At 51.3% G+C, this 23771-nt stretch overlaps 1 protein-coding gene across 1 annotated transcript in view; it reads left to right on the top strand.

Annotated features, from left to right (window-relative positions):
- Positions 1 to 19514: 19514 nt before the first annotated feature.
- The window catches only part of Cacna1a (calcium voltage-gated channel subunit alpha1 A), a 211060-nt gene continuing 206803 nt past the window's right edge, over positions 19515 to 23771 (top strand). Inside the window, exon 1 of the mRNA XM_055620955.1 lies at positions 19515 to 20042. Within this exon, the coding sequence (XP_055476930.1) occupies positions 19745 to 20042 (298 nt within the window). The 5' untranslated portion in view covers positions 19515 to 19744. The remainder of the gene's footprint in view (positions 20043 to 23771) is intronic.

Here is a 23771-nt window from a genome sequence, read left to right on the forward strand (position 1 = left end):
GGCTGGGGATGTGGCTCAGTGGAGAGCCCCTGCCTATAATGCTCTAGAAAGGGGCTGTAGGAGAACACTACCTGGTATTTTCCAAGTCTCTGGATTCCATTCCCTGCATCACATTTATGTGTTTACTATAGTATACTAATATATATTTAATACATGTGACATTTTATTAATATAGCGTATGTTAATAGAGGTGGTCAGATGTTTTGACTGGCAAGCTACATTTGTACAGATTGGGGCAGATACTTTGAACTATGCAACAAAGTGTGGGATAACCTCCTGACCTTCGAATTCTGAAAGCCAAACAAAAATCAGAACACAATGATACATCGTTACTGATTTTGCAAACCCTCGGGAGGCTGGAAAGATGGTTCAGCTGTTAAGAGCTCTGGCTGCTCTTCAGAAGATCCAGGTTGGGTTCTCAGCACCATGTGGCGCTCACACTAGTCTGTAACTCCAGTTCCAAGGGCTCCAACACCCTCTTCTGGCCTCCATGGGCACTGCACGCACACCCATTCTTCATTTCTGCCATATTTGTACACACACACACACACACACACACACACACACACACACATATAACATATGTACCTCCAGACAAAACACACATAAAATCAAACAATTTTTAACAAAGGGCCCTTTTGGGAAGCATTATTAAGCTTTGCCCAGGTGGAATGGGCAAGCAGAGGGTCTGAGCGGGCCTTTGGAAGCTGAGGGCTGAGAGCTGCAGCACCGCCCAGCAATAAAGGCACTCCTCACTGTGCTTGAGAGCCTGAGCCCCACCCTCACGGCCCACGAGGTGAAAGGAGAGGCCGTTTCCCCAGCTTGTCCTCTGACTTCCACCTGTTTGTTGTGGCATGTGCACACACCCCTAAAATAAATATAAGTATCTTTAAAAGCTGAGGATCTGGTAGGAAAGGGGGAAGCGTGCATGTGAGCTTGAACAGTCGATTCTTGAGCCGCCAGGGAAAGAGAGACTGCCTGGTTCTGGGATTGCAGATGGGCCCACATTTATGCTCAAATCCTGCTTTGCAGGCATAGAAACATCTTCCCTGATGCTCCCTAGAAGGCTTTTGAGGCCACTTGTTAGCTAAGTCTTTCTCATTTCTTTTCTGTGGTGCTGGGGATGAACCCAGAAGCTTGCGTGCCACTCCTTGAGACCCTCACTGGGGGATTCCGGGCTGTTGCCCTTTGTCTGAGCCATGTCCCCAGCCAGCCCTTCTTTGTCAAAGCATCCACAGTGCTCTTTCCTTGTTCTGTTACCTAGCTGCCCAGTTTCCAGCCTCTGTTGGGAGGGGACTACCGTTACTTTGGTTGGCTTTGAACCCCCCACTGCCACTGGCAGCAAATTTTCAATTCTCCTTTTGTAACTGGCGCCTCTCCTTTCAGTGTAAGGTAATATTTCAAAGAGTCCAAAGCCATCAGAGCTATAAACATGGGCAAACACATGGACTGGTGGACTCCATAGCAGGGTAGAGGATCCCTGCGAGTGCAGAATGATGCTGGGCAGTGGCTGAGGGGTGAGTCACTCCTCAGTGGGGACTTGGACATTACAGTGAATTTGCTTTCCTGAAGGCAGCACCCTGGGGGACCGAGACATGAGCCATAGAGCATGTTCCCAGGCGATGGATTGGGGTGAGCAGGGCTCTGCTACTGGAGTGTCCGTGCGCTCTGACTGTGTGTGTAAACTGAAGCACAGGAAGCAAGACTACAGGTGTAGCCTAACATGCACTCTTAGTCCTACCCTAGTAGCATGGGGTGCAGTCCTGTGATCCTAGCCCTTGGGAGGTAGAGGCGGGAGGATCAGAACAACAAGGTCAGTCTTGGTTACATAGCACACGTGAGGCCAACCTCGTCTAAGAACCATGAAGCCTTGTCAGGAAGAGAGGAATAGAGCCAAGGGAAAAAATTTAAATCTCTAGGGTGTGTTGGAGAATCCCTAGAAAACCCGTTATACTTCTAAAAACTTAATTTAATACATATGGGTGTTTTATCTACACATATGTCTGTACATAGAAGTCATGCCTAGTACCCACAGAGGCCAGAAGAGGATCTCAGATCCCCTGGACTGTAGATGGCTGTGAGCTGCCATGTGGGTGATGGGAATCGTCCCTGGGTCCTCTGAAAGAACAGTCGGTGCTCTTAACCACTGAGCCATTTCTCTAGCTTCCCATTAGAATTTTTTAATGAAAAAGTTATTTTACTTTTGACAAATATTTAAATCTAAGTTATTTTCATGTCAGTGTTTGTGTGTCAGGGTGCCTATGAGTACAGGTCCCTTGGAGAACATGAGAGGGCACCGGATCCCCTGGAGCTGGAGTTACAGGTAGCTGTGAGCAGCTCCATGTATGGGCTAGGATCTGAACTCCAGTCCTCTGCTAGAGCAGCAAGCGTCTTAACTACTGAGTCATCTCTTCAGCACTATGTTATAAAGGTCTCAGGGAAAAATCCCAGGGGAAGGATGGAGCTCAGTGGTAGAGGGGTGGATTTATTCCTTCCTTCCTTCCAGATTTATTTATTTATTTTATGTAGATGACTGCTTGCTCTGCATGTACCCTGCACACCAGAAGAGGGCATCAGATCCCAGCATAGATGGTTGTGAGCCTACCATGTGGTTGCTGGGAATTGAACTCAGGACCTTTCCAAGAGCAGACAGTGCTCTTAACCACTGAGTCATCTCACCAGCCCTGAGGGATGGATTTCTATCCACACACAGTAAAAAACCAAAAAGAAACAAAAACAAAACAACAACAACAAAAGCACGCATATTACATGTGCATATATAATAAACATGAAAAAACCCAGATTTATTTTGGGATAAAAAGGAGTCATTTTGGTGATAAAAATCACTTTGAAACTAGGTATGATGACTCACACTTGTCATCTTAGTACGATAGGCTGATGCAGGAGGATTGCCAGGAGTGAGACCCTGTCTGGAAACTAAAGGTGCTTTGAGCCAAAGCTGATGTGAGAGGGTCGCCTGAGCTCAGGAGTTCAATGTCAACTGGGCAACATAGCAAGACCCTGACTCAAAACAAACAAGCAGCATGCACTGAGGAGGGACCCCAGCTAAAGCTTGCTGCGTGGCATGGGGACCCGGGTTCTGATCTTCAGGAACCGTGTGAAAGCCATTGCTCAGCAGTGCAAGGCTGTACGCCTAGAACTGGAGACGGAGACCATCCTTCGGGCTCTCTGGCTCAGCAGCTTAGTAGATGAAGTTCATTGAAAGGTCTTGTCTCAAAACAGAAGGCAGAGAGCAACTGAGGAAGACACCCATGATCTCCCTGTGCACATGTGGAGGTCACACACACACACACACACACACACACACACACACACAGGAGCGTGTACACACCCTGCCACAGGCATTAATACACACACAGGTAGATAGACTTTGATCACCAAAGAGACTACTAGAGACAGTGAATGCCCCTGATGCCCAGTCTCTAAGGTGGCATTTCCGTTTTACACATAAGTGCACCAAGACCAGAGAGGTCATTCACTTACCCAGTACTGCACAGCCCAGGTCATGCTGCCTTGGAACACAGCTTTGAGCCCAGTTATAGCTTTCCCTTGACTCTGTCTGAAAAGGGGGAGTTGGGTTTGCTTTTTCTCCATAATTCTTTGAGATGTGTCCTTAAATGAGTGCCTTCAGGGAAAGCACTTTACGCCACAAAGGCTGGGGCCGCGGCCAGGAAGGGAGAAAGAGAAAGATAGAGATGGCATTCACTGCCTCAGGGTCACTCCATTGTGGTCCCTCTGTGAGGTGACGTGCACTCAGGCCCCTCCCCCATCTCCGATATCTCCATACATGGCTCAGATGGTGTGTAAGTCCCCGGGGGGGGGGGCGGGGTGTGCTATCAGGCTCTCCTTGCTGTCTCTAGTGTGTTGTCCTGTGTGTGTCCTCTGAAGCTCAGGCACTGTTGGGTCCCAAAATGGTCACCATAAGGCGGGAGCTCATTTACCACCCCAGGGTAGCTGTGGCACACGCCTGCACACATGTGTCTTCACATTCAGAGACCTGGAGGCAACGTCGCTGTCCAGGTTCTCACCTGAGGCAGGATCTCTCACGAAACCCAGGGCTCCTGTGTCCTGTGGCTTTGTCCTGACACCAGGGTGACGAGGGAATAGAGAAAGGACAGATACACAGACATGTACAGAAAAGCTGGGATCCGGCGGGCTGAGCTCGCTCTGCCAGAGCCCCAGCTACAGGGCCCTGGACAGCAGTGTTTACACAGCCCTGACGGCAGCCCTTATCTCCATAGGGGCCTCTGCATCCGGTAGTCTTAGCATGCACTCACCTGGGGGGAAGAAGAGGCTGCTAGTTATTGCTCACCCTGGTCAATTGTCCACAGATGCTCTCTGGACCAGGTGAAGGCTCTGCCACCCTCACCGGTCTGAGGCATTGGGTTCTTGACATGGCTGTGCTGGCATCAACAATACATATTCCCCTATATAATTTGACAAGCATGAAGAGACCTCAAAATTCCAGCAATGTGGTTTCTGCAGGTTGATAGCAAGGATCTTTGCCAGCTGAGCCAACCTTTACATAGCTCTAAGGTTATGGGTACAAATGCTGGGCATGGTAGGGCACAGCTTTTTACAGTATTTTCGAAGCTAAGGTGGGAGGATTTTGTGTTCAGGTCAGCCTGAGCTACATAAAAACATGTCTCAAAAAAATTTTTTTTTAAAGTAAAAGCATGATTGGAGAGATGGGCCACTGGGTAAAGGAGCTTTACCATCAGGCCTGATGAGCTGAGTTTGATCCCAGGACTCCATAGTTAACCCTGACCTCCACTTCACCCCACCTCACTAATACATAAACACATAAACAAATGCAAGCAATAAATTAAGGTGCAAGTGTTAGAGCCGGACTTTCTAGTGGGAACTTGGGCAACGCTCCCTGGATGGGAACATAGGCGTCATGTGACCCTTCCTGCCTCAGACTCTGCAAGGTTCAGCAAGTTGATATCTGTGAAGCACTTAGAACAAATGACATCAGTGACATAGTGGCTGAACACAGCTGTCACCACCTGGACAGACCTCCATGTCATCTTTTCGGCTTTGCCTAAACTATATCCAGGATTCAAGAAGTTTACATCTTACAGGATGCAGCCCCGGAAGCCCCCTGCCAGCTGGCTTCCCTAGTCTCTGTGGAATGGAACCACACTGAGAGGCAGGGATTCGAGCTCAAGAAATGACGTGCTTTAACATTAGCTCTAAGGTTGTGGCTAGAGATGAAATGCTTCTCCAGAATACAGCAAGACCCTAAGGCAGAGGGGAAGGGTGAAGGAGGAAAGGAGGAAAGGAGGAAAGGAGGGAGGAAATTCAACCAAGTATAGTAGCTTCTTGTTAATTACTGTTTTGATGGAAGTACAACTGCCTTAAGAAATTGGCCTCAGAATGGCACTCACAGCTCTCTGTCTCTCTTGCATGTGTGTGTGTCCTTAGTTTTCCTTGTATAACAAAATGCCCTAGGCAGCTGTGTTTGCCAGTCTGGTTGATATCATACCTGACCCCTGACATAAGCCAAAAGTTTCCCATGTCTCAAGGCTTTGGGGGGCCCATGAGGCAACCAAGCAGCTCCAGTGCTTTAAGCCCTAGATTAGAGGAAGAAGCCACAGTCCCACAGCTCCCCATAACCCAGTTTTCTCCCACTGGGCCTTGCCTCTCAAGGCTCCAATACTTCCCATGAGTGCTCCCTGGAGACTAAGCCGTACTTCTAGGTTCAACATTCTAGGTCCACTTGAGTTCAGTGCTGGTGGGAACTCACCAGGCTCCTAAGAGTCCTGTCTTAGTTCCTTTCAAGAACAGTGACTACCAGTGACCTCCGGCTAAGCTCTGCTTTTCCCATCACCCCCTAAATCTGGGCCTCAGAGACCAAACATGGGGTCTGTCCGAATCACAGCAGATGCTGTCAGGAGGTCTGAGATCTTCAATAGACATGCTACGGATGAAGCCTTGATGACAACCTTGAAGTTCCTGTGGGTTTGGAGCTATGGAAGCTGTCTTCTCACTTACCCAACAAGTCTCAACACGCTCTTAGGAGCTGACAGGGACCTCTGCTCCATGGCATTTCCATGCAGAGCCAGTCTGAAGGAGTCCTCGCCATCTGGAGCTTTGCTGTTTCCTATGCAGCAAAAAGGCTTGCACCAGAGGAACGCTCACCATCCAAGGGAGATTTCTAAAACAACGTTCCTTACCTGTGTAGTGCTATGAGGCAGCTAACAGCGTGTGGGAGTGTTTTAAATTTCCCCTTTAAGAAACATATATTTAATTGTATGCGGCAGAGGATGGAGGCTGTGTGCACATGCCACAGTGTGTGTGCGCGCGCGCACGCATGCGCACATGTGCACACATGTCAGGGGACAGCTTGAGGTTGAATTAGTTCTCTCTTTACAACACCTGAATCCCAGGGATTGAACTCAGGCCATCAAGTCTGGCAGAAGGTATCTTTATCTGCTGAGACATCTCTCTGGCCTTTAAAAAATTGTTGTTTCCTTCCTTCTTATTTATTTAGTTATTCACACATGGGTTTTGTGTAGAAATGTGGCTTCTATGACTGAAAACCACATTAGGGGTTGGAGAGATGCTCAGCGGTTAGGAGTGCTTCCGGCTCTTGCAGAGGATCTGAGTCCAGTTCCCAACACCCAGGTAGAGCACACCGCAACAGCCTGCAGGGCTCCTCCAGGGAGCCAGTGCCTTCTTCTGGCTTCCACTGGTGCTGCACTCATGTGCACATACTAACTCACAGACACACACATAATTAAAAGAGAAATGTAAGTAATTCTTTCTTCTCTTAAATATTTGTTGGGGTTATACTACGATTACATCATCTCCCCCACCCCCTTTCTCCTTTCATATTTTCCCATATTTTACCTCTCCTTGCTCTCTTTCAAACTCATGGCCTCTTTTTCTTTAATTGTTGTTACATATACATGTGTATTATTATACATATGTATTCCTAAATATATCTAAACATATAAACACAACCTGTCCAGTCTGTATAATGTCACTTGTATGTGTATGTTTTTAGGATGTTAGATAACAAGTTGGGGTTCTCTTCCCGTGGGGAGACTAGCTCTTCCGCTCTTAGCGTTCCTGGGTTGCCGTAGTTCTTTGTGTAGGGCTAAGGCCTGTGGACCACCCTTTTCCACACTAGCATGGCTATTAGTGTTGCCTGAATAAATGTTAAAAAGAAAGCACCTTTTAAGCCAGGCTTGGTTCTGCATGCCTTTAATCCCAAGCACTTGGGAGGCAAAGGCAGGCAAATCTCTGTTGAGTTCAAGGCTGGCCTGGTCTACACAGTGAGTTTCAAGCCAGCCAGGGCTACATACTGAGGTCCTGCCTCAAATATAAACAAACAAACAAAAGCAGAATACAAAACAAAAGGGACATTTTAAATTTTACTTATTTTTGTTTGTGTGCATGTGAATGCGTATGTGTTGTCTGGCTAGTTTTATGTCATCTACAGTCATCTGAGAGGAGGAAACTTCAAGAAAATGCACCGTAAGATCAGACTATACACCAGCCTGCAGGGTATTTTCTCAATTAGCGAATGATGATTAGTGATGGGGAGGGCCCAGCCTGTTATGGGTAGGACCACCCCTGGGCTGGAGGTCCTGGGATCTCTAAGAAACCGGCCCGAGCAAGCCATGTTGAGTAAGGCAGTAAGCAGCGCTCCTCCGAGGCAGAGGCCTCTTCACCAGCTCCTGCCTCTAGGATCTTGCCCTGTTGAGCTCCTGTCCTGACTTCCTTTGATGACGAACAGTGATGTGGACGCTGGATAAGCCCTTTCCTCCCCCAGTTGCTTCGGTTGTGGTGTTTGGTCCCAGCAATAGTAATGCTAACTAAGACGTGTGGGTTCACATGAGTACCCACGTGTGTAAGCGCGCATGTGGGGTTAGCCTTGGATGTTGGTCCTCAGCTACTGTCCACTCCGTTTCTTTGAGACAGTCCCTCATCAGCCTGGAACTCACTGAGTAGACAAGACTGGGTGGCCGTGTGCCCTGGGAACCTGCCTGCCTGAGCCCATCCCCAGCTCCCCTACCTACTCACAACTTTCAGCTGCGGTTACAGGTGAACGCTGCTGCACCTGGTTTTCTGTTGTTGTTTGTTTTTTAACATGGATTGTGGGAATTGAACTCAAGTCTTCATGCTTGTAAGATGAGTTACTTTACCAGCTTAGCTATCTTTGGAGCCCAGGTGTTGAAATATACTTAATAGTAGTGACCTCGTATAGTTAGTTTGCTGTCTGGGAGAGTGCTGCCTTAGAAACATCTGACACGTTAAATTACATAATTTGTCTCCACTGAAAGCTCATTGAGCAGACACAGTCATGTGATTCCAGAAAATCAAAAGGGGACAGGGAAACACCACCTTGCAACGTGTCTTCGGGTGAACTGGAAACATTTGGTATGTAGTTCTGATGGCAGAGAACAGGTCATTTGGGACCCTGGAAGGAGAAAAACTGACTCCTCCTCCTCCTCTTCAGTTTTTTGAGACAGGGTTTCTCTGTGTAGCCTTGGCTGTCCTGGATTCACTTTGTAGACCAGGCTGCCTTGACCACACAGAGGTCCAGCTGCCTCTGCCTACCCGAGGACTGGGATTACGGAGATGCACCACTGCGCCCTGCTGACTCTTCTCTTAGGGAGTGTTATAGCTTTGATCTGGAATGTCCTCTAAAGGACCCTGTGCAGAAGGGTTGATCTTCAGGCTATGACACTGTGGGAGGTCAAGGAACCTTTAACAAGTGGAATATTGGGATTGTGACCTTCCTGTCTGTTTCACTTCCTGCACCCATTAAGTGACCGTCTATGACACACACTGCTGCCTTGACACGTGTGCGTGCACAGACATAAAGTATTCAGGGTCAGTGCTGTCAACTGAAATCCCAAGACTGTGAGCCCAGACAGGCCTTTCTCCATTAGCAGGTGACTGCCTCGGGTATTTAGTTACAGTGTCAGGCACTTGGCTGCTGCAGGAAGGGAAGGGAAAGGAAAGCATGGAACCTTAAAACACACTGACTACCTGACTGGAAATGGCTGTATCCCTTGTGTAATGATGAAATAATGCTGTGGCATGCAAATAGACAACCAACAACAGGGGAAATCTTCCCTTTAGGGAAAGTTGTTCATCGTTGCAATTGCTCATGCTGCCATTAACCCCTCTCAATACCTTGCATTAGTTCAAAGCATATAACTCTTATTTAATTTTCATTAGAAATTTCCCTAGGAGAGGCAGGCTGCTCTTCCAGAGGACCTGGGTTCAGGTCCCAGAGCCCATGTGGTGGGCTCTGTAACTCCAGCCCCAGAGGATCCCACACCTTTCTGGCCTCTGCAGACACCACACCCTCATGGTGAAAAGACATACACACAAAGAAAACTAAGTGTTTTCTAAGTAAAAAGATGTGCAAGTGAGAATTTCATATCCAGCTATACTGTTTTCAATATTTATTTTCTATTTATTTATTATTGTGTGTGTGTGTGTGTGTGTGTGTGTGCATGCATGCATGTGTGTTGCCCTCAGAGTCCAGATCCCCTGGAGCTGGAGTTACAGGCAATGACCCTCTTGATGGGAGAGCTGGGAATTGAACTTGGTCCTCAGAAAAGCAGCCGAGGCTGCGCTGCGGTGTCTCTCCAGCTCTGGTTATGCTACTTATGATGGATGAAGAGACTTCCGAGCATGCGCATCTGTAAAGCTTACTTCCACAGCTGTCCGAATGTTGCTCTGTGTTTTCTGTTTTACAATTGCTGCTTTCCCAGAAGTGAGTGACATCTACATTCTCTCCTCTTGATGAGCTTTTGTGACTCACTGGTCAGAACAATCAGAATTGAAGCCTCATCACTTCCCAGTGTTAAGTCACAAAGGAGGCTTCAGACACTGACTTCTTCCAGTGGGATACAAACCTTGCAACTTCTGGACTGGCATTTTTATCCCATTTGCCCTGAACTCACAGTGTGGCGATGCCAAGCAGAGAGACCGCACAAGAGCCGAGAAACTCCAACAAATCCTATTGTTTGGGCCTTTCCAGGCTGCGTGACAGCCCTGTGACTGGGAAACTTTTTCTGAGTTGGTAGCCACGTGAGTCAGGAGTCATGATGACTCCTGACATAAACTGTAACGACTGCTCAGCAGGACTGTTCTGTCTTACTGAGTTTGAGCTATTTTATGCAGCATTAAGCAAGTGAAGCCTCTCGTGAACCCCTTCTCAGAAGGCAAGTGCAACAAGCACGCCAGCACAGCAAGGGAGAGCTGAGAGAGGACAACAGGGTCCAGAAGGGGATGCAGGGGCCCCTCCCTCCACTTCCCTCACACATGGCAGAGGGAGAGTCCAGGCAGGCCACGAGGGCCAGAGAGGCGACCAGGCCACCAGGATTCAACGGGGATCTTACCATCAAATTAGAAGTTACTGTTGAGGAAGGAACGTTTTAAATTAGGACAAGATGGTTGACCAAATGGAAGTGTAGAAGCATAGAAGAGGAGGAAAAATGGTCATCATTTCTTCGCTTGAGGACTGCTAAGCTATATAACTGTGGCGTCTTCCTAACCTGATTTTCACCTAATGTCTGGTTATGGTGTGCACAAAGGGTCAGAGGTTAACATTCGGGTCATCCTCCATTGCTCTCAACTTTTAAAAGTGTTGCTATTTTAACATGTGTGGGTACGTTGCCTGCATGCATATCCGTGCACTGAGTGTGTGCAGTGACAGAGAGGCGGGAAGAAGGTGTCACATCCCCTGAAACAATGACTGCAAGCAGTTGTGAGCCACCTTGTATGTGCTGGGAATCAAACCTAAGTCCTCCAAAGGAGCAGCCAGCGCTCTTGACTGCTGAGCCATCTCTCCATCCCCTCCACCTGTTGTTTGTTTGTTTTTAATGGCCGCACCCAGCTTTTCAATGTGGGTGCCAGGGATCTGAACTGAGGTCTGCACAGCAAGCATTTCGCTGGTGGCACCATCTCCCAGCTCTGCTTCCTGACTATGAGACAAGGATATTGAGCAGATTTAGGGTTGGGAGGGGCGCCAGGGGCTCAGGCAGAAAAGAGAAAGCCCCCTCTTCTGTGGCACCAGCTCAAGCCACACTGCGCTGAGTGCTGGGCCTAGACAGAGTGCTGGCTGTGTCATCGGGCCCTCTCCTCTGGATTGTTCCTGAACACCCCTCACTGCTGATACGTGCTCACAGGGAAGCAGCTTGCACTCCACCTGTTCCTAAGCTCTCTGAAGACCAAGGCTTGTCTCTGCCGTTGGCGCCACTTGGCTTCGTATGTCACTTATTGCGTAAGCTCAGCTTGGGGGGTCTGTGAGTCGGCTCAGCATTTAGAGGTGACTGCCACTAAGCCAGGTGACTTGAGTTCGAGTCTTGCGGCCAGCGTGGTGGAAGGAAAGACTCCAGAATACTGACCTCCGCATTCATACTGTGGCTCTCCACTCCGTCCTGCCCCCATAAATGTAATAAATTTAAAGATCAGTTTAAGTATGATAGTGGCATGGAAAAAGAATATTAACAGTGGAAAATTTAAAAGTGGTTAAATTGAAGTCACTCTACAGCGTGACGGTCCTAAGAGGACAGCAGGGCAACGTGACGAGGAGACAAGGCTGCCATTCTGTGTGACAACCCTCCCGTCCCCGACATCTCTCCAGACATGTCTTCCTCCATACTGCACGCTTTCTTCATTCTGTTTGTTTGTTTTGTCACCATTCAACTTGGAAATGAACACTGTGGCACTCTGCTCACCCACACTTACACACACATACACATACATACATACAAGCATACAGGCATACATACATACAAATATACATACGTACATAAAAAATGTAATTTAAAAGTTAAAGATCAGCTTAAATCCAATAGTGACATGAAAAAAAATAATATTTAACACCGGACGATTTAAATACTGGTTCGCCTGCAAGACGACTGGGCACACAGCAGGCTCAGGAAGACAGCGAGACATATGCACGCACACAGAGCTTCTCTTGCTAGCTGTTTGCATTTTCCCTTTTCCTTAAAGTTCAGACTTCCAAAAAGTTGTACAAATAGCACAAAGAATTCCTGAATATCCTTTGTCTAATTTTCTCAAATGTCAACACTTCCCTCTGACACTCAGCATATTTCTCCTTCTCCTCCCTTTATCTCTCCCTCTTCCCTCTATCCCTCCCTCCTCCCTCCATCCCTCCCTCCAACCTTCCTTTCCTCTCTCTATCTTCTTGGGCCACTGAGAGACCCAATGGCCCTTTAACCTTAGAAGCAGACTTTCCTGAAATAGATGGGTCTCTCACATGAGCACAAAGGAAATGACCACACCCAGAAATCAGTTTCAATACATCATGATCCAACCTGCAGGGAGCCAGCTGTGCCATATAATATCCTTTGTAGCAACGTAAGATCCTGCCTTGAGGATGAATCTCCCATTATGTTTCCGTTCACTGGGATGGGTCACTCATTCTTAAACTGAAGTCTTCACAGTATCCCTTCCTAAAATTCTAGTCCTGTGGCGCACCCCTTCATTTGACCTTGACTGGAAAAAAATCATTCAAAGCCTGCATTCTTGGCAGAGGGATGTGGGCAGTGTCCTTCTTCCTAAGTGCGAAGCAGTCTGATTTACCCCGCTAACTTTGATCGCTTGCTTATCTGCAGGCGCTACACTGCAGAGTCAGTCACCAACAAGTGTCAGGTGGGGGCATAACCCAGCAGTGCTGTCCCTGCCTAGAATCCCCCAGTGAGGGGCAGGGGTGTGGCTCAGCGGTAGAGCACTGTAGGCACTCCCAGCTCAGGTGGAGAATCGTCTATGACAGCAGCTTTGACAGTGTGCATGTGTTCTGTTCTTTCTTGGCTTCCCACCCATGCTTTTTAGACATCTCTGATAGTCCTTGGACATTTTCTTGGCAGTTGCCAAAGTACCTGTTTTCTTTGACCAAAACAAAAGCTCACCATGCTGGATGGCAGGCAGCCCTGAGATGGTTTCAGACCACTTTCTCTAGGGAAAGGAAGCCAGGCTCTTTGGAGACATAACCTGTTCTGGGGCTGTGTGGTGAGGATAATCTTGGAGAGGCTTGTTTTGCCTTGAACTAAGAAAGTGGGGTGCAGTGGACAGTGGCTCGTACTTAAGAGGTTGAGGCAGAAGGATTGCTGAAAGGGCAAGGCACCCCAGAGATCTACATTGAACTCACTATGTAAACCAGGCTGGCTTTCAACTGAAATCTGCCTTCCTCTGCCTCCAAATGCTGAGATTAAAGGTGTGTGCCACCATGCCCAGCTAGCTCCATCACTCTTCTACCTCCAAAGACCCTGAGGCTTAATACTGGCAAGTGCCCAGCCAGGACAGCCGAGACCAAATGCCTTTGAGCTCCTGCTTCTTGCTTCTCAACATGGCTGGCTTTGCTGGTAATTGTGTTAGTCGGCAGGGGAATGCAATCTGGGCTTACCTCAAGGGAGCATTCCTTTCAGTGTTCTGTTCAGTCACACAAACTGCCATCACCCGACAAATGGACCCCAGCTGACGGACGGTTCAACGTAGACCCAGCGGCCGGGGCTTCTGGCCACCTGCTTTTTAAACTCCTTCTGGCCAGAAGGCTAGGGAGGGTCCAAGGCTTTCTCCCAGGTCAGCAGCGGTCACTGGTCTTATTGAAGGCCCAGAATCTACCTATAGCAGCTACTTGAGAGTCTATGAGAAGTTAATGCCTGGTGGTAACATACCCAATGCTCACCACTCTTAAAGGTGAATGAGTCAAATTCCCTGTGGAAAAGAGTTATTGCACAAGGAGAAGATTTTGTTGGGCGAGGCACACACACCTTTGGTCCCAGTACTCTGGCGCAGGGCCAGCCGACCTCTGTGAGTTCAAGATCAGCCGGTTCTGCATAGGGAGTCCCAGGGCAGCAGGCTGTATAGTGAGATCCTGTCCCCAAACAAACAAAAACAAAAATAGAAGCAAATTGAAAAGATACTGAGGAAAGTGAGCCCTCAGGGGCTTTGCTGAAGGACAATTAGGGCTGGGGTGATGGCCGAGTCACTGAAGTGTCTGCTGCCCAAGCTTGAGGACCTGAGTTCAGTCCCCAGCAACCATGTAAAAGGCGGGGCATATGGCAGCACTGGGGAGATGGATCCAAGGAGGACGCCTGGAGCTCACCAGCATCTAGTGAGGTCCAGGCCAGAGAGAGAGAGAGCCTGTGAAAAACAACAAAAATGAAAGTGATAGTTCCTGAGGAGTGAAGCCCAAGGTAGACCTCTGGCCTACACACACACACACACACACACACACACACACACACACACACGAACACGGACAAACACGCGAATGTGCACCCATCCATACGTGAGCATGGACACACATGTATGCACCCACACAAACATGAACACACAGACACACAGACACAAAGTTAGGGGTCAGCACTTGTTTTGTTGTTTGCTTGCTTGTTTGTTTGTTTTTATAGGCAGCATATCACGTAGGCCAAGTTGGCCTTGAACTTCTGCTCACCTTGCTTCTGTCTCCTGAGCGCTGGGATTACAGGTGTGCACCACCACACTGGTTTTATGCAGTTGGGAAGATAGAAACCACGATCTTGTGTGTGTTAGGCCAGCATCTACCAACTAAGCTACACTCCAGCCTGGCAAATAAATGTTACAATACAGTGCGGCCCATGCAGCCTGCCTATCTGTTCTGGAGACACGGGTGGGCACAGGCCCTGAGGGACACTCTTTGTTTTCCACCATGGAGGAAGGCTGAGGTTGGTGTTGGGGCTTCCTTGCCAGAGCCTGAAGAGGGGAATCCCTACAAATAACCATGGAAATAGTGCTTCTGAGCCCAGCACCCAGCAGAGCCCAGCACCCAGCACCCAGCAGAGCCCAGCACCCAGCACCCAGCAGAGCCCAGCACCCAGTACTCAGCAGAGCCCAGCACCCAGAACACTGAAGAGCTACAAGTATTTTTTGTTGAAATCTAATATACTTCCCTCCACTGCATACACACAGACACACACACATACACACACCCCTTACTGAATACACACACATCCTACTGCAAACACACACACACACACACACACACACCACTGCATGCACACACAGACACATATACAGACACACCCCACTGCATACATATACATACACACACACACACACACACACACACACACACACCCCACTGCATACACTCACCATACCTCAATAAAGAATTTTAACAACAGACTGGGGGCGTGACCAGATGATGGACACTCTCCCGGCTCTGGGTTTCACCCCAAGAACTGGGCTTGGTAGCACAGGTCTGAAATCTCAGCACTCAGGAAGTAGAGTTGGGGGGATCAGAACCAAGATTACCTTGGGCTACCCTGCAAGTCTAAGGCCAGCCTAGGCTACGTGAGGCCTGTCCCCAAAAAGTAAAATGGGAGAAATCAGAGAAGCCACGAGTGCTGCCTCATGCTTGTAAGTCCCACAGCGAGGAGGCGGAGGCAGGAGACTGCGGTGAGTTTAAGGCCAGCCTGGGCTAATGAGCTCCCAACTCAAAGAGCGAGCCTTTAAATGGCACACATGTGGAGGCCAGAGAACAATGTGGGGAGAGGCTTCTCCCCTCCATCTTTATGTGGAGGAGCCCAGGGGTCTGACCCAAGCGATCAGGCTTCGGGGCAAGGGCCTTTACCTGTGGAACCATCTCACTAGCCTTTTTTTTTTTTTTTTAAATGAACGAAATTTGCCAAATAAACACATCTGTGCAATTGTCACCCACAGAGAGATGTTCTAAACGGTCCCTTCAGGCTGGGCACCCTTTACCGTCAATGCAGTGACCACTTCAACCGCCTGAGTGACAGCAGGCTTTTGTTCTGCTTTGAACTTTCTAGAGTAGAGATTACACATGACTGAGCGGACAGGGTGGCTCAGCAGGAAAAGGTGATTGCCGGAGTGTGCTTCCCAGGGTCCCTGTGTCCTCTGACCTTCACAGGTGCATCTGGGAGGTGCAAGGGCAACACACAAACGGCACGCTAGGTGTGTCTTTCCATGGATGCAGGGGTGTGCCCTTCCGTGGACACATGTCCTCTTTCTTCTTGGACACCCAGAAGGCTCAGCAAGATGGCTCAGCAGGGAAAGGCGCCAGCTGTGAGAGCCAGAACACCCGAATTCGACCCTGGAGCCATGTAAAGGGCATGAGAGAATCCCCGTCACAGGTGAGCTGTACCCAACAGTAACACAGGGTCAATAAAAGACACGGGCGCCGCAGGTCCCCGCTCACAGGCTGGCTGTGTGCATCGTTAGCACTGACAGGCACACGTCAGGCTGTCCTCTGCGCAGCACAAGGGCTTTTGGACTCAGGGCAGTGACTGAGGTGAATCTTTCAACCTCTCTGGGCCTCAGTGTTCACACGTGTGAATCGGGGCTGCGAGAAGGGGGGTGCGGTGCCACACTTCCCGCTGGGGAGGAGGAGTCTGGAAGACGCTCAGGCTCACCCACCTGCCGGCCTAGTCTAGGTGTCAAACTGCCGGCCAGTGAGGAAATGTGGAGAACAATACGTTAAAAACAAAACAAACAAACAAAAACAAAAACAAAAAACCCTGATGCCAACCACTGCTGATGATCCGTCACCACTCAGTCAATCATCAGTCAATTCATTAATTAAAAAAGGTGTGTGCCACCCACCTCTGGCCTCTGTGCATTTGCACACACGTGTGTAACAGTCCGCGTGCATGTGCACACACACACTTAAATGGGGCTACTGTGAAGGCTCTGTGGGTCTTTATCCAGCACTCCACCCTGCAGATCCGCTCTGGCCTGTAGCTCCGGGGGCTTCAAAAGTCCCTGCAGGTGATGAATCTTAATGCCTTCACCTTGCACGCCTGCTCGCACTCGGCTGTCTCCTGGGCCGGCTGGGGCTACTCAGGCTAAGGCTTCCAGTCACACTGCATGCTACTGGCCTTCGAGACCGTGGGCAGCAGAAGTGTCAGGCGCTGTTGGTCGGGAGCTGCTCCCTCCACACATGAGTGTCAGATTCTTTGTTGTGACTTATTTATATGCTTCGTTTCCTGGGGGAGGATTTGACTGTCTCCCAGAGAGCCTAGGCTCACTCTGGAGCCCAGACTGTCCCTAAACTTACAGCAATCCTCCTGCCTCTGCTTATCGAGTACTTGAGTGCGTGTGCTGCCACACGTGGCTTGTTTTGACACGCTAGAAAATCTTAACCCTTCACACACACGTTGTTTGAGGATGTCCAAACGAACGCTAATACTGTGGGGGCCAAGCAGGCTTTAACCAGCTGACGCTCGCTTCCTCCGCTGCTCCCTCGCCTGTCTACACTCGCTAAGCGAAATTCGTGATCACTCGCTGCCCGGCCTCAGCCTGCCAGCGGGAATGACAGGCCTGTGCCTATAAAATGGGTCCCTTTAGAATTAAGAAACTTCAATTGTGTTTTTAACTGTGTGTGTGTGGAGGCCAGAGCACATCTTTTGAGAGTTGGTTTCTTCTACTATCCGGGTCCTGGGACTCCTCCACTCATGTCAGGCCTGGTGGCCAAGCCCCTTTAAATCCCGTGAGCCATCTTGCTGGTCCCTGATATCGATTCTTTCTCTTTAAAACTTCACCGTTTCGTCTTCTGCGTGATTGCTTTGTTTGAATGCAGGCCTGTGCACCGAGTGCCCGCCTGGAGCCCAAGGAGGCCGGAAGACGGCGTTGGATCCCCTGGAACTGGAGTTGCGGCTGGTTTTGAGCCACTACGTGGGTGCTGGGAACCGAACTGAGTCCTCTGGAAGAGCAGCCTGCTCTCTACCTGCCGAGCCACCTTTCCAGTTCCCAAAACTATTTCTTGGTACATCTGCTTTAGAAGACAGGTTCCCATCTCACGGCGCCTGAAACCTGCCTGTACACGGCCTCACTCCACGAGCAGCCCACGCTCACGTGTGTGGTGTCTGGCAATGAAAGAACCCAGGTGCCCATCAAAACAGAAACAGACAAGAAAACTGCAGTTTTCCTTACACAGAGTAGTATACAGCCAAGAAAATGGACCCCTGCAGAATAACGCTTATCAGGGCTTATCAAAAGCAGCAGCACACCACTCCTGCCGAGGAAGGCACGCAGAGGTCACAGGGCAGTGGCTTTAACAGAACCAGCCCGGCGTGGGCCTGTGGGTGGGTTTCGGGGACGCTGTCCTCCTCGAGGGTTCATTCCTCAACCTGCTCATTCGTGTTTTATGTAGTTTTCTCTGTGTTTATGGGATTTCCAATGGGGGGGGGGGCGGGTGGAGATGATCCAAGTGCCCAGTAGGGTGGGAAGGCGGGGGTGGGGCAGGCAACTCCAGGCCGGCAGCCCCCTAGCATGCTGGGGCTCGGTGAGAGGTCTGCCAGTGGAAGCTCGGAAGGCCCCCGCGCCCCCAGCCTTCCTGAAGGGCCCCAAACTGTTCCTCCAGACCCGCATTTGTTCACGCGGCCGCCCGCCCCAGTCTCCAGACCAGAGCCCCCGGCCTCTAAGTTTCTTCCTTCCCGCTGGGCACGCCTCATTCTAGGAGGCGACGCGGCCCTGGGGTGGCGGCAGGGTCCCCTGCGCGGGAGGACTCTGTCCCGACTTCCCCCCGCGCGCCGGGCCGCGCCTGCTCCCGCGTCGTGATTGGTTGCGCGCGTCGCCGGGTGGGTCTTGCTCCAGGGTGCGGGGCTGCGGTCTAGCCCCGGCTCCCGCCGGCCAGCTCCCTCCGCGCACCCCTCGCCTGCGCTCTCCGCGGGGCCGGGGAAGGGGGGAGGCGCCGGGGCGTGCCAGGCTGTGCCGCAGCCGAGCCGCGGCGCCCGCCCGCCTCCCTGCCCGCGGGGAATTTTCAGGACTGCGCTGCTGCAGTTCCCCCGGCAGCCTGCGCCGCGCCCGCTGCGCGCACACACGCTTCCGCGCGAGGAGCCGGCGGCTGCTGAATCAGAGCAGCGCGGCCTCCGCGAGACCGGGCAGCGCGGCCCCCGACCTCCGCGCCCCCGCGCCCCCGCGCCCGCTCCCGCCGCGCGGGGCCTGGGGGAGGGGCTGCCGCGGTGTCAGGAATTTCCTGCTCTTTCCAGGTCTAGGAAAGTCAGCGAACAGACGGGCCGACCCTTCGCTGCCACCCTCCTCCCGTAGCCAAGACCTGGTTTTGGCTTTTCGTTTTTTAATTTTCTTCTTCTTTTTATTTTTATTTATTTTATTTTTTCAAATGGGCCGAGCCCACGCCTTTAGCAAGATGCCAAGCTGACCCGGACCTCGGAGGAATTTGAAGCTTCTCGCTGCGTCCCGGGGAGGGGGGGACGTCCTTCGCTTAGACTTCGCGTTTTGAAGGGGGTGTGCATTGGAGCGTTGCTTTAAAAAAAAAAAAAAAAACTGATCTTTTTACACTATTTTTTTTTTAACTGAAAAAAAATATTTTTTCTGCTTCTCCGGAGTGGGTGGCCGGGGATCGCCTGGATCGCGTCCTCGGTTATTTTTGCCGCGCCCCTCCCCCGCGCCCCGCCCCCGCGCCCTCCTCCGCACCCCTCCTCCCGCCCGGGGTCACCGCCTCTGCCGGCATGTCCCGAGCCGCGCTCCCCGGCTCGGCCGGGCCGTCCCGCTCGTGAGCCCCCCGAGCCGAGGCCGGGCGCCGCCGCCCGATGGGCTGGGCGGTGGAGCGTCTCCGCAGTCGCAGGTGCAGCCGCCGTCCCCACAGCCCGGCCAGCCTGAGCAGCGGCGGCGGTGGTGGTGGTGGCGGTGGCCGTGGCTTCCGCAGCGTTCGCCGCAGCAACAGCAGCCGCCGCGTAACCCGAGGCCCTTTGCTCTTTGCAGAATGGCCCGCTTTGGAGACGAGATGCCGGGCCGCTACGGCGCAGGCGGAGGAGGCTCGGGGCCGGCCGCCGGGGTGGTCGTGGGCGCCGCGGGCGGCCGAGGAGCCGGGGGCAGCCGGCAGGGCGGGCAGCCCGGAGCGCAGAGGATGTACAAGCAGTCGATGGCGCAGAGAGCGCGGACCATGGCCCTCTACAACCCCATCCCCGTCCGCCAGAACTGCCTCACGGTCAACCGCTCCCTGTTCCTCTTCAGTGAAGACAACGTGGTGAGAAAATACGCCAAAAAGATCACGGAATGGCCATATCCTTTGCCCCAGCCCGGGCGGCTGCGCCTCCCCTCCTCCTCCTCTTCTTCCTCTTCCTCCTCCTCCCTCTGCAGGGCTGAGAGGGAGACCTGGGGGCTGATGGGAGCTAGGGGGCTCCTCGGCGGCTAGGGGCTGGAGATGGGCCCCGGAGCTGAGGGAAGCAGACTCCAGGCCTGCTGGGCTGCGGCTGCAGAGTGAGCCTGCGAGTAGTTAGGAGGCATGGGACTCCGGGGAGTGAGTGGTCGCTGGCAGAGACCGAAGGTCTGGGTCCTGGGTCCTGGGTCGCGCGGGTCTCTTCTGATGGAGACCTAGCTGGGCCAGTGCCTGGACCCTTTGGGTTACAGAGTGAGAGAGCCCGCATGAGCTCCACCTTAGTCCCTTCAGTAATAGGACCCCAACTTCTCAACCTGGCCTTCTACTCAGGTGGGCGCCTCAGGCCTAAGGCATGGGGTACCATGTGTGTGGCCTAGCCATGGAGGAGCCGTCCCTCAGCTCTGGGCCGCCAGCTGCATCTGGGGACCGTCCTGTTTGGTGGTTTGGGGAACACCACTTCTGACCCAGTGTGTCACAGATCAGAGCCCCTTCAGCATTATCTTTTGGGGCGTCAAGAAATATAATCCCATCCACTTAGTGAGGCCCATGGCCTGGGAAGACCTGAGGTCTTCAGTATGTTTCAGTGTGAGAGAAGGCCAAAGCAAGGAAGCAAAGGAAATGGCCCTCAGAAGGGCTGCTATAGTGTACTTGGGTTAGCTTCTCATATTCCGGAGAGCCGGGAGGGAGCACCTGGAAGATCGGCCTCCATATGGACATCTTGGGCAGGTAGGCAACCCCCGTTCCATGAAAGACTCAGGCGGAAGAGGCAAAGAACCGTTTTTCCTTGCTGAGGAGCGATCCACACAGTGGCTCTGATTCCATGAAGTCCTTATTTGCTTTCCATAAACCTGGAAGAGGGCTTGCTTAGCATCCGCGGAGATGCCGGCAGGCGCGGGTGGGTAGAGTCGAGGTTTCTCTGCCATCTAAGCATGACCCAGATTCCCGGTGTGTGTGTGTGGGGGGGACGACACACCCTGCTCCCCAGGCTGGCTGGCCACCCTGCCATGCCCAAATGTGCCTCTTGGCTTTTCAGGCTCCAGTCCATTGAGGGCCAAAATTAGCTGGGCTGGTCAGGTTCCCGGAGTTTGCAAGGGGTCTCTAGCTCTTGTGTAATGGGTGGGGCCATCCTATCTCAGCGAGGGCTGGGCTCTCTGGGCTGTTGGAGTTCTGCTCAAAGAGCATGGATGGGTGCCTTTACTTCTGGGGGCTCCAGATGGTCGGTTCCTGGGGCTGTGAAATTATACCAAGAGCAGGAGGTTTTGGAGCAAGTGGTTTACTTGGAGACTGGTGAAAATTAAGGTCTATGTAGTGGAAGGCCTTTTTTTTTTTTTTTTTTTTTTTTTTTGAGGAGTGTCTCCCTGACCACAGTGTTGTCAGTGCTTAAGAGGGGTGACAGGATTTTGCCCCCCGAATTCCTCCTTGCAAAGGTTGGTCCTGAAGGCTAGCAGTGTGTCCTTCTAAATACTGCCAACCCACTAAAATGTTCAGAGAACCTGTGACTTTAATACCCATCCTGGAGTGAGTAGCCGGAGCTTGGAGCATGTCAGGGGTTCCGAGCACACCTTCAGATGGCTCTAAGCGCTGTCTGGGGCGGGGAGTGGTCACTGTGATGATGGGCCTTCTTGTTGAGATGGCTTTTCCCCTTTCTGCAGCCTTAGAAGAGGAGGCAGAAGAATTGGTTAGCCCTTCCGCTGTCCTCGGCTCACCCCCGTCCATCCTGGAGCCTGCAATTCTGAGAGCTCTGGGTAGTGGCTGAGCCCTGGGCACTGCGAGAACACCCCAACCTTGTTTCTTGGCCAGTTCAGGCCTCACTTGCTTCTGGGTAGTTTTGGAATGAGTGTGTGCACTTTCCCACTCTCTGCAGAGACTCTGTTCCCTTTTTGGTCTGAAGAATCAAACGCATTATACAGCCCCACTCCAGAAGGGAGTGTTTCCCATCCCAGGCCTGTCAGTCTTCAAGCCAGGTCATCTTTCACACAGAGCTGCTTCGGGAGGGGAAAACAGGGAGGGACAGAGTTCCTGAGGCTGTTTCGTCAAGAAATTCAGGCCAATGGGAGTTGATAAATAGACTTGTCTGGGAGTCAAGACACTACACAGATCACTAACTTAAAAAAAAAAATCCAAATACTATGGCATTGAAAGCATAAGTGCTTAAGTAATTTCTCTAAACTTTTTTTAAAATTATTTTTGGGGGTGGAGACAAAGGTCTTATGTAGTTCAGGCTGGCCTCAAACTCACTATGTGGCTGACTGTGATGTGAGACCCCACGTCAGGTTTACTCTGCTGGGTGGAACCAGGGCCTCACATATGCTAGGCAAGCACTTAGCAGCTGAGATACATTCAGGTTTTTTCTTTGTTTGTTTGTCTTTTAAGAATAAAGTCTAAGACATGTACAGACAAGCACAAGAATTGGGTCTGGCAGCACTGATGAGTGGTCAACCTCCAGGCCAAAGGACCTCCCTCTTTCCCTTTCGGGTCACATCCCAACAAGATTAACTGAGCTTCCAACCTCCTTTTGAGCCTCATGTGAATGGCACTGGAGCAGCGTTCTTTTGTACCTGGTTTCTCTGTGGGTACCCTTGAGAGATTTTCTCATGCTGCAAGTGTGTCCAGAACGTTACTGTGTGGTGGCCTCTCAGGTGTTTACCCTAGGGGTGTCCGCTTCTGTGCTGTCTGCTGTTTCCCTCTGAGCGGCCCCACCAGTTTCTGACGTGTGGCTCATGGGGCAATCTGAAACGTGGCGTCTTTGCTGTCTGTGGAAGGGAGGGATTGCAGAACTGTGCAGTTGACTGTGGCACCGACTCTTTCCTACACCTGCTAGAGGGTGTGCTAGAGGGTGGAGCCTTGCTTTCTTTCCAGTTTGGGACAGTTTGCCACCTCAGTTCCATCCTTCTGTCTCCCAGTAGCTCAGGAGGGAGGCCAGTGGTGAAAAGAGTTGTCTTGTATCAGGGTAAGGAACTCCAAGCACAATGTACATTGTATACAATCACTGGAAGGTTGATTAGACTGTAGAGAAGAGCTTCCCCACCCCCACCATGGCCTCTGAAGAGCTGGGCTCTGTTGACTCCATAAAGGGCACTTCAGCTTTCCTAGAGCAGTCCCTCATGATGCCACCTGCTCCATCAAATGTCACTGTCATCCTTCCAGGCCTCCTTATGCTAGTGTCCTCCCCTGCACTGGGTGTGAAATTCCGACTCTTCCAGTGCTGAGGCCTGGTCTGTGTGCTGACATATGCCTTGTTCTCATTACACATTGTCCAAGTTTGTAGACAAGAAGGAGCCTGGAGTCACCGTGGCATCAGGGGAGCTGCAGGTACTGGCTAATTGGCTCTCTCCTCCAGCACAGAGAAGTGTGATGGGACACCCCCCACCCCAGAGAAGTGTGATGGGACCCCTTCCCCCCTCCCCCCGATGTAACAGCCATGGTCAGACACTTGGCCTGACCTGAAACATAGAATGGTCTAGACAGTTCTACTGGGATGGAAAGATGTCCTGAGCCATAGAGTTTCTAGCGATTTTGGGTCTCCTGTTGGTAGGGTTTGTTTCATTAAAATGATGGTTCTGGTTTGTCGTTGGCCTTGAGATGTAGCTCAGGACTCTGCCTTTTCATCCAGGAGTCGCTCCCCCTCCTT

Source organism: Psammomys obesus, unplaced genomic scaffold (assembly GCF_907164565.1).
Source record: "Psammomys obesus unplaced genomic scaffold, mPsaObe1.curated_primary_1811, whole genome shotgun sequence".
NCBI classification, from domain to species: domain Eukaryota; kingdom Metazoa; phylum Chordata; class Mammalia; order Rodentia; family Muridae; genus Psammomys; species Psammomys obesus.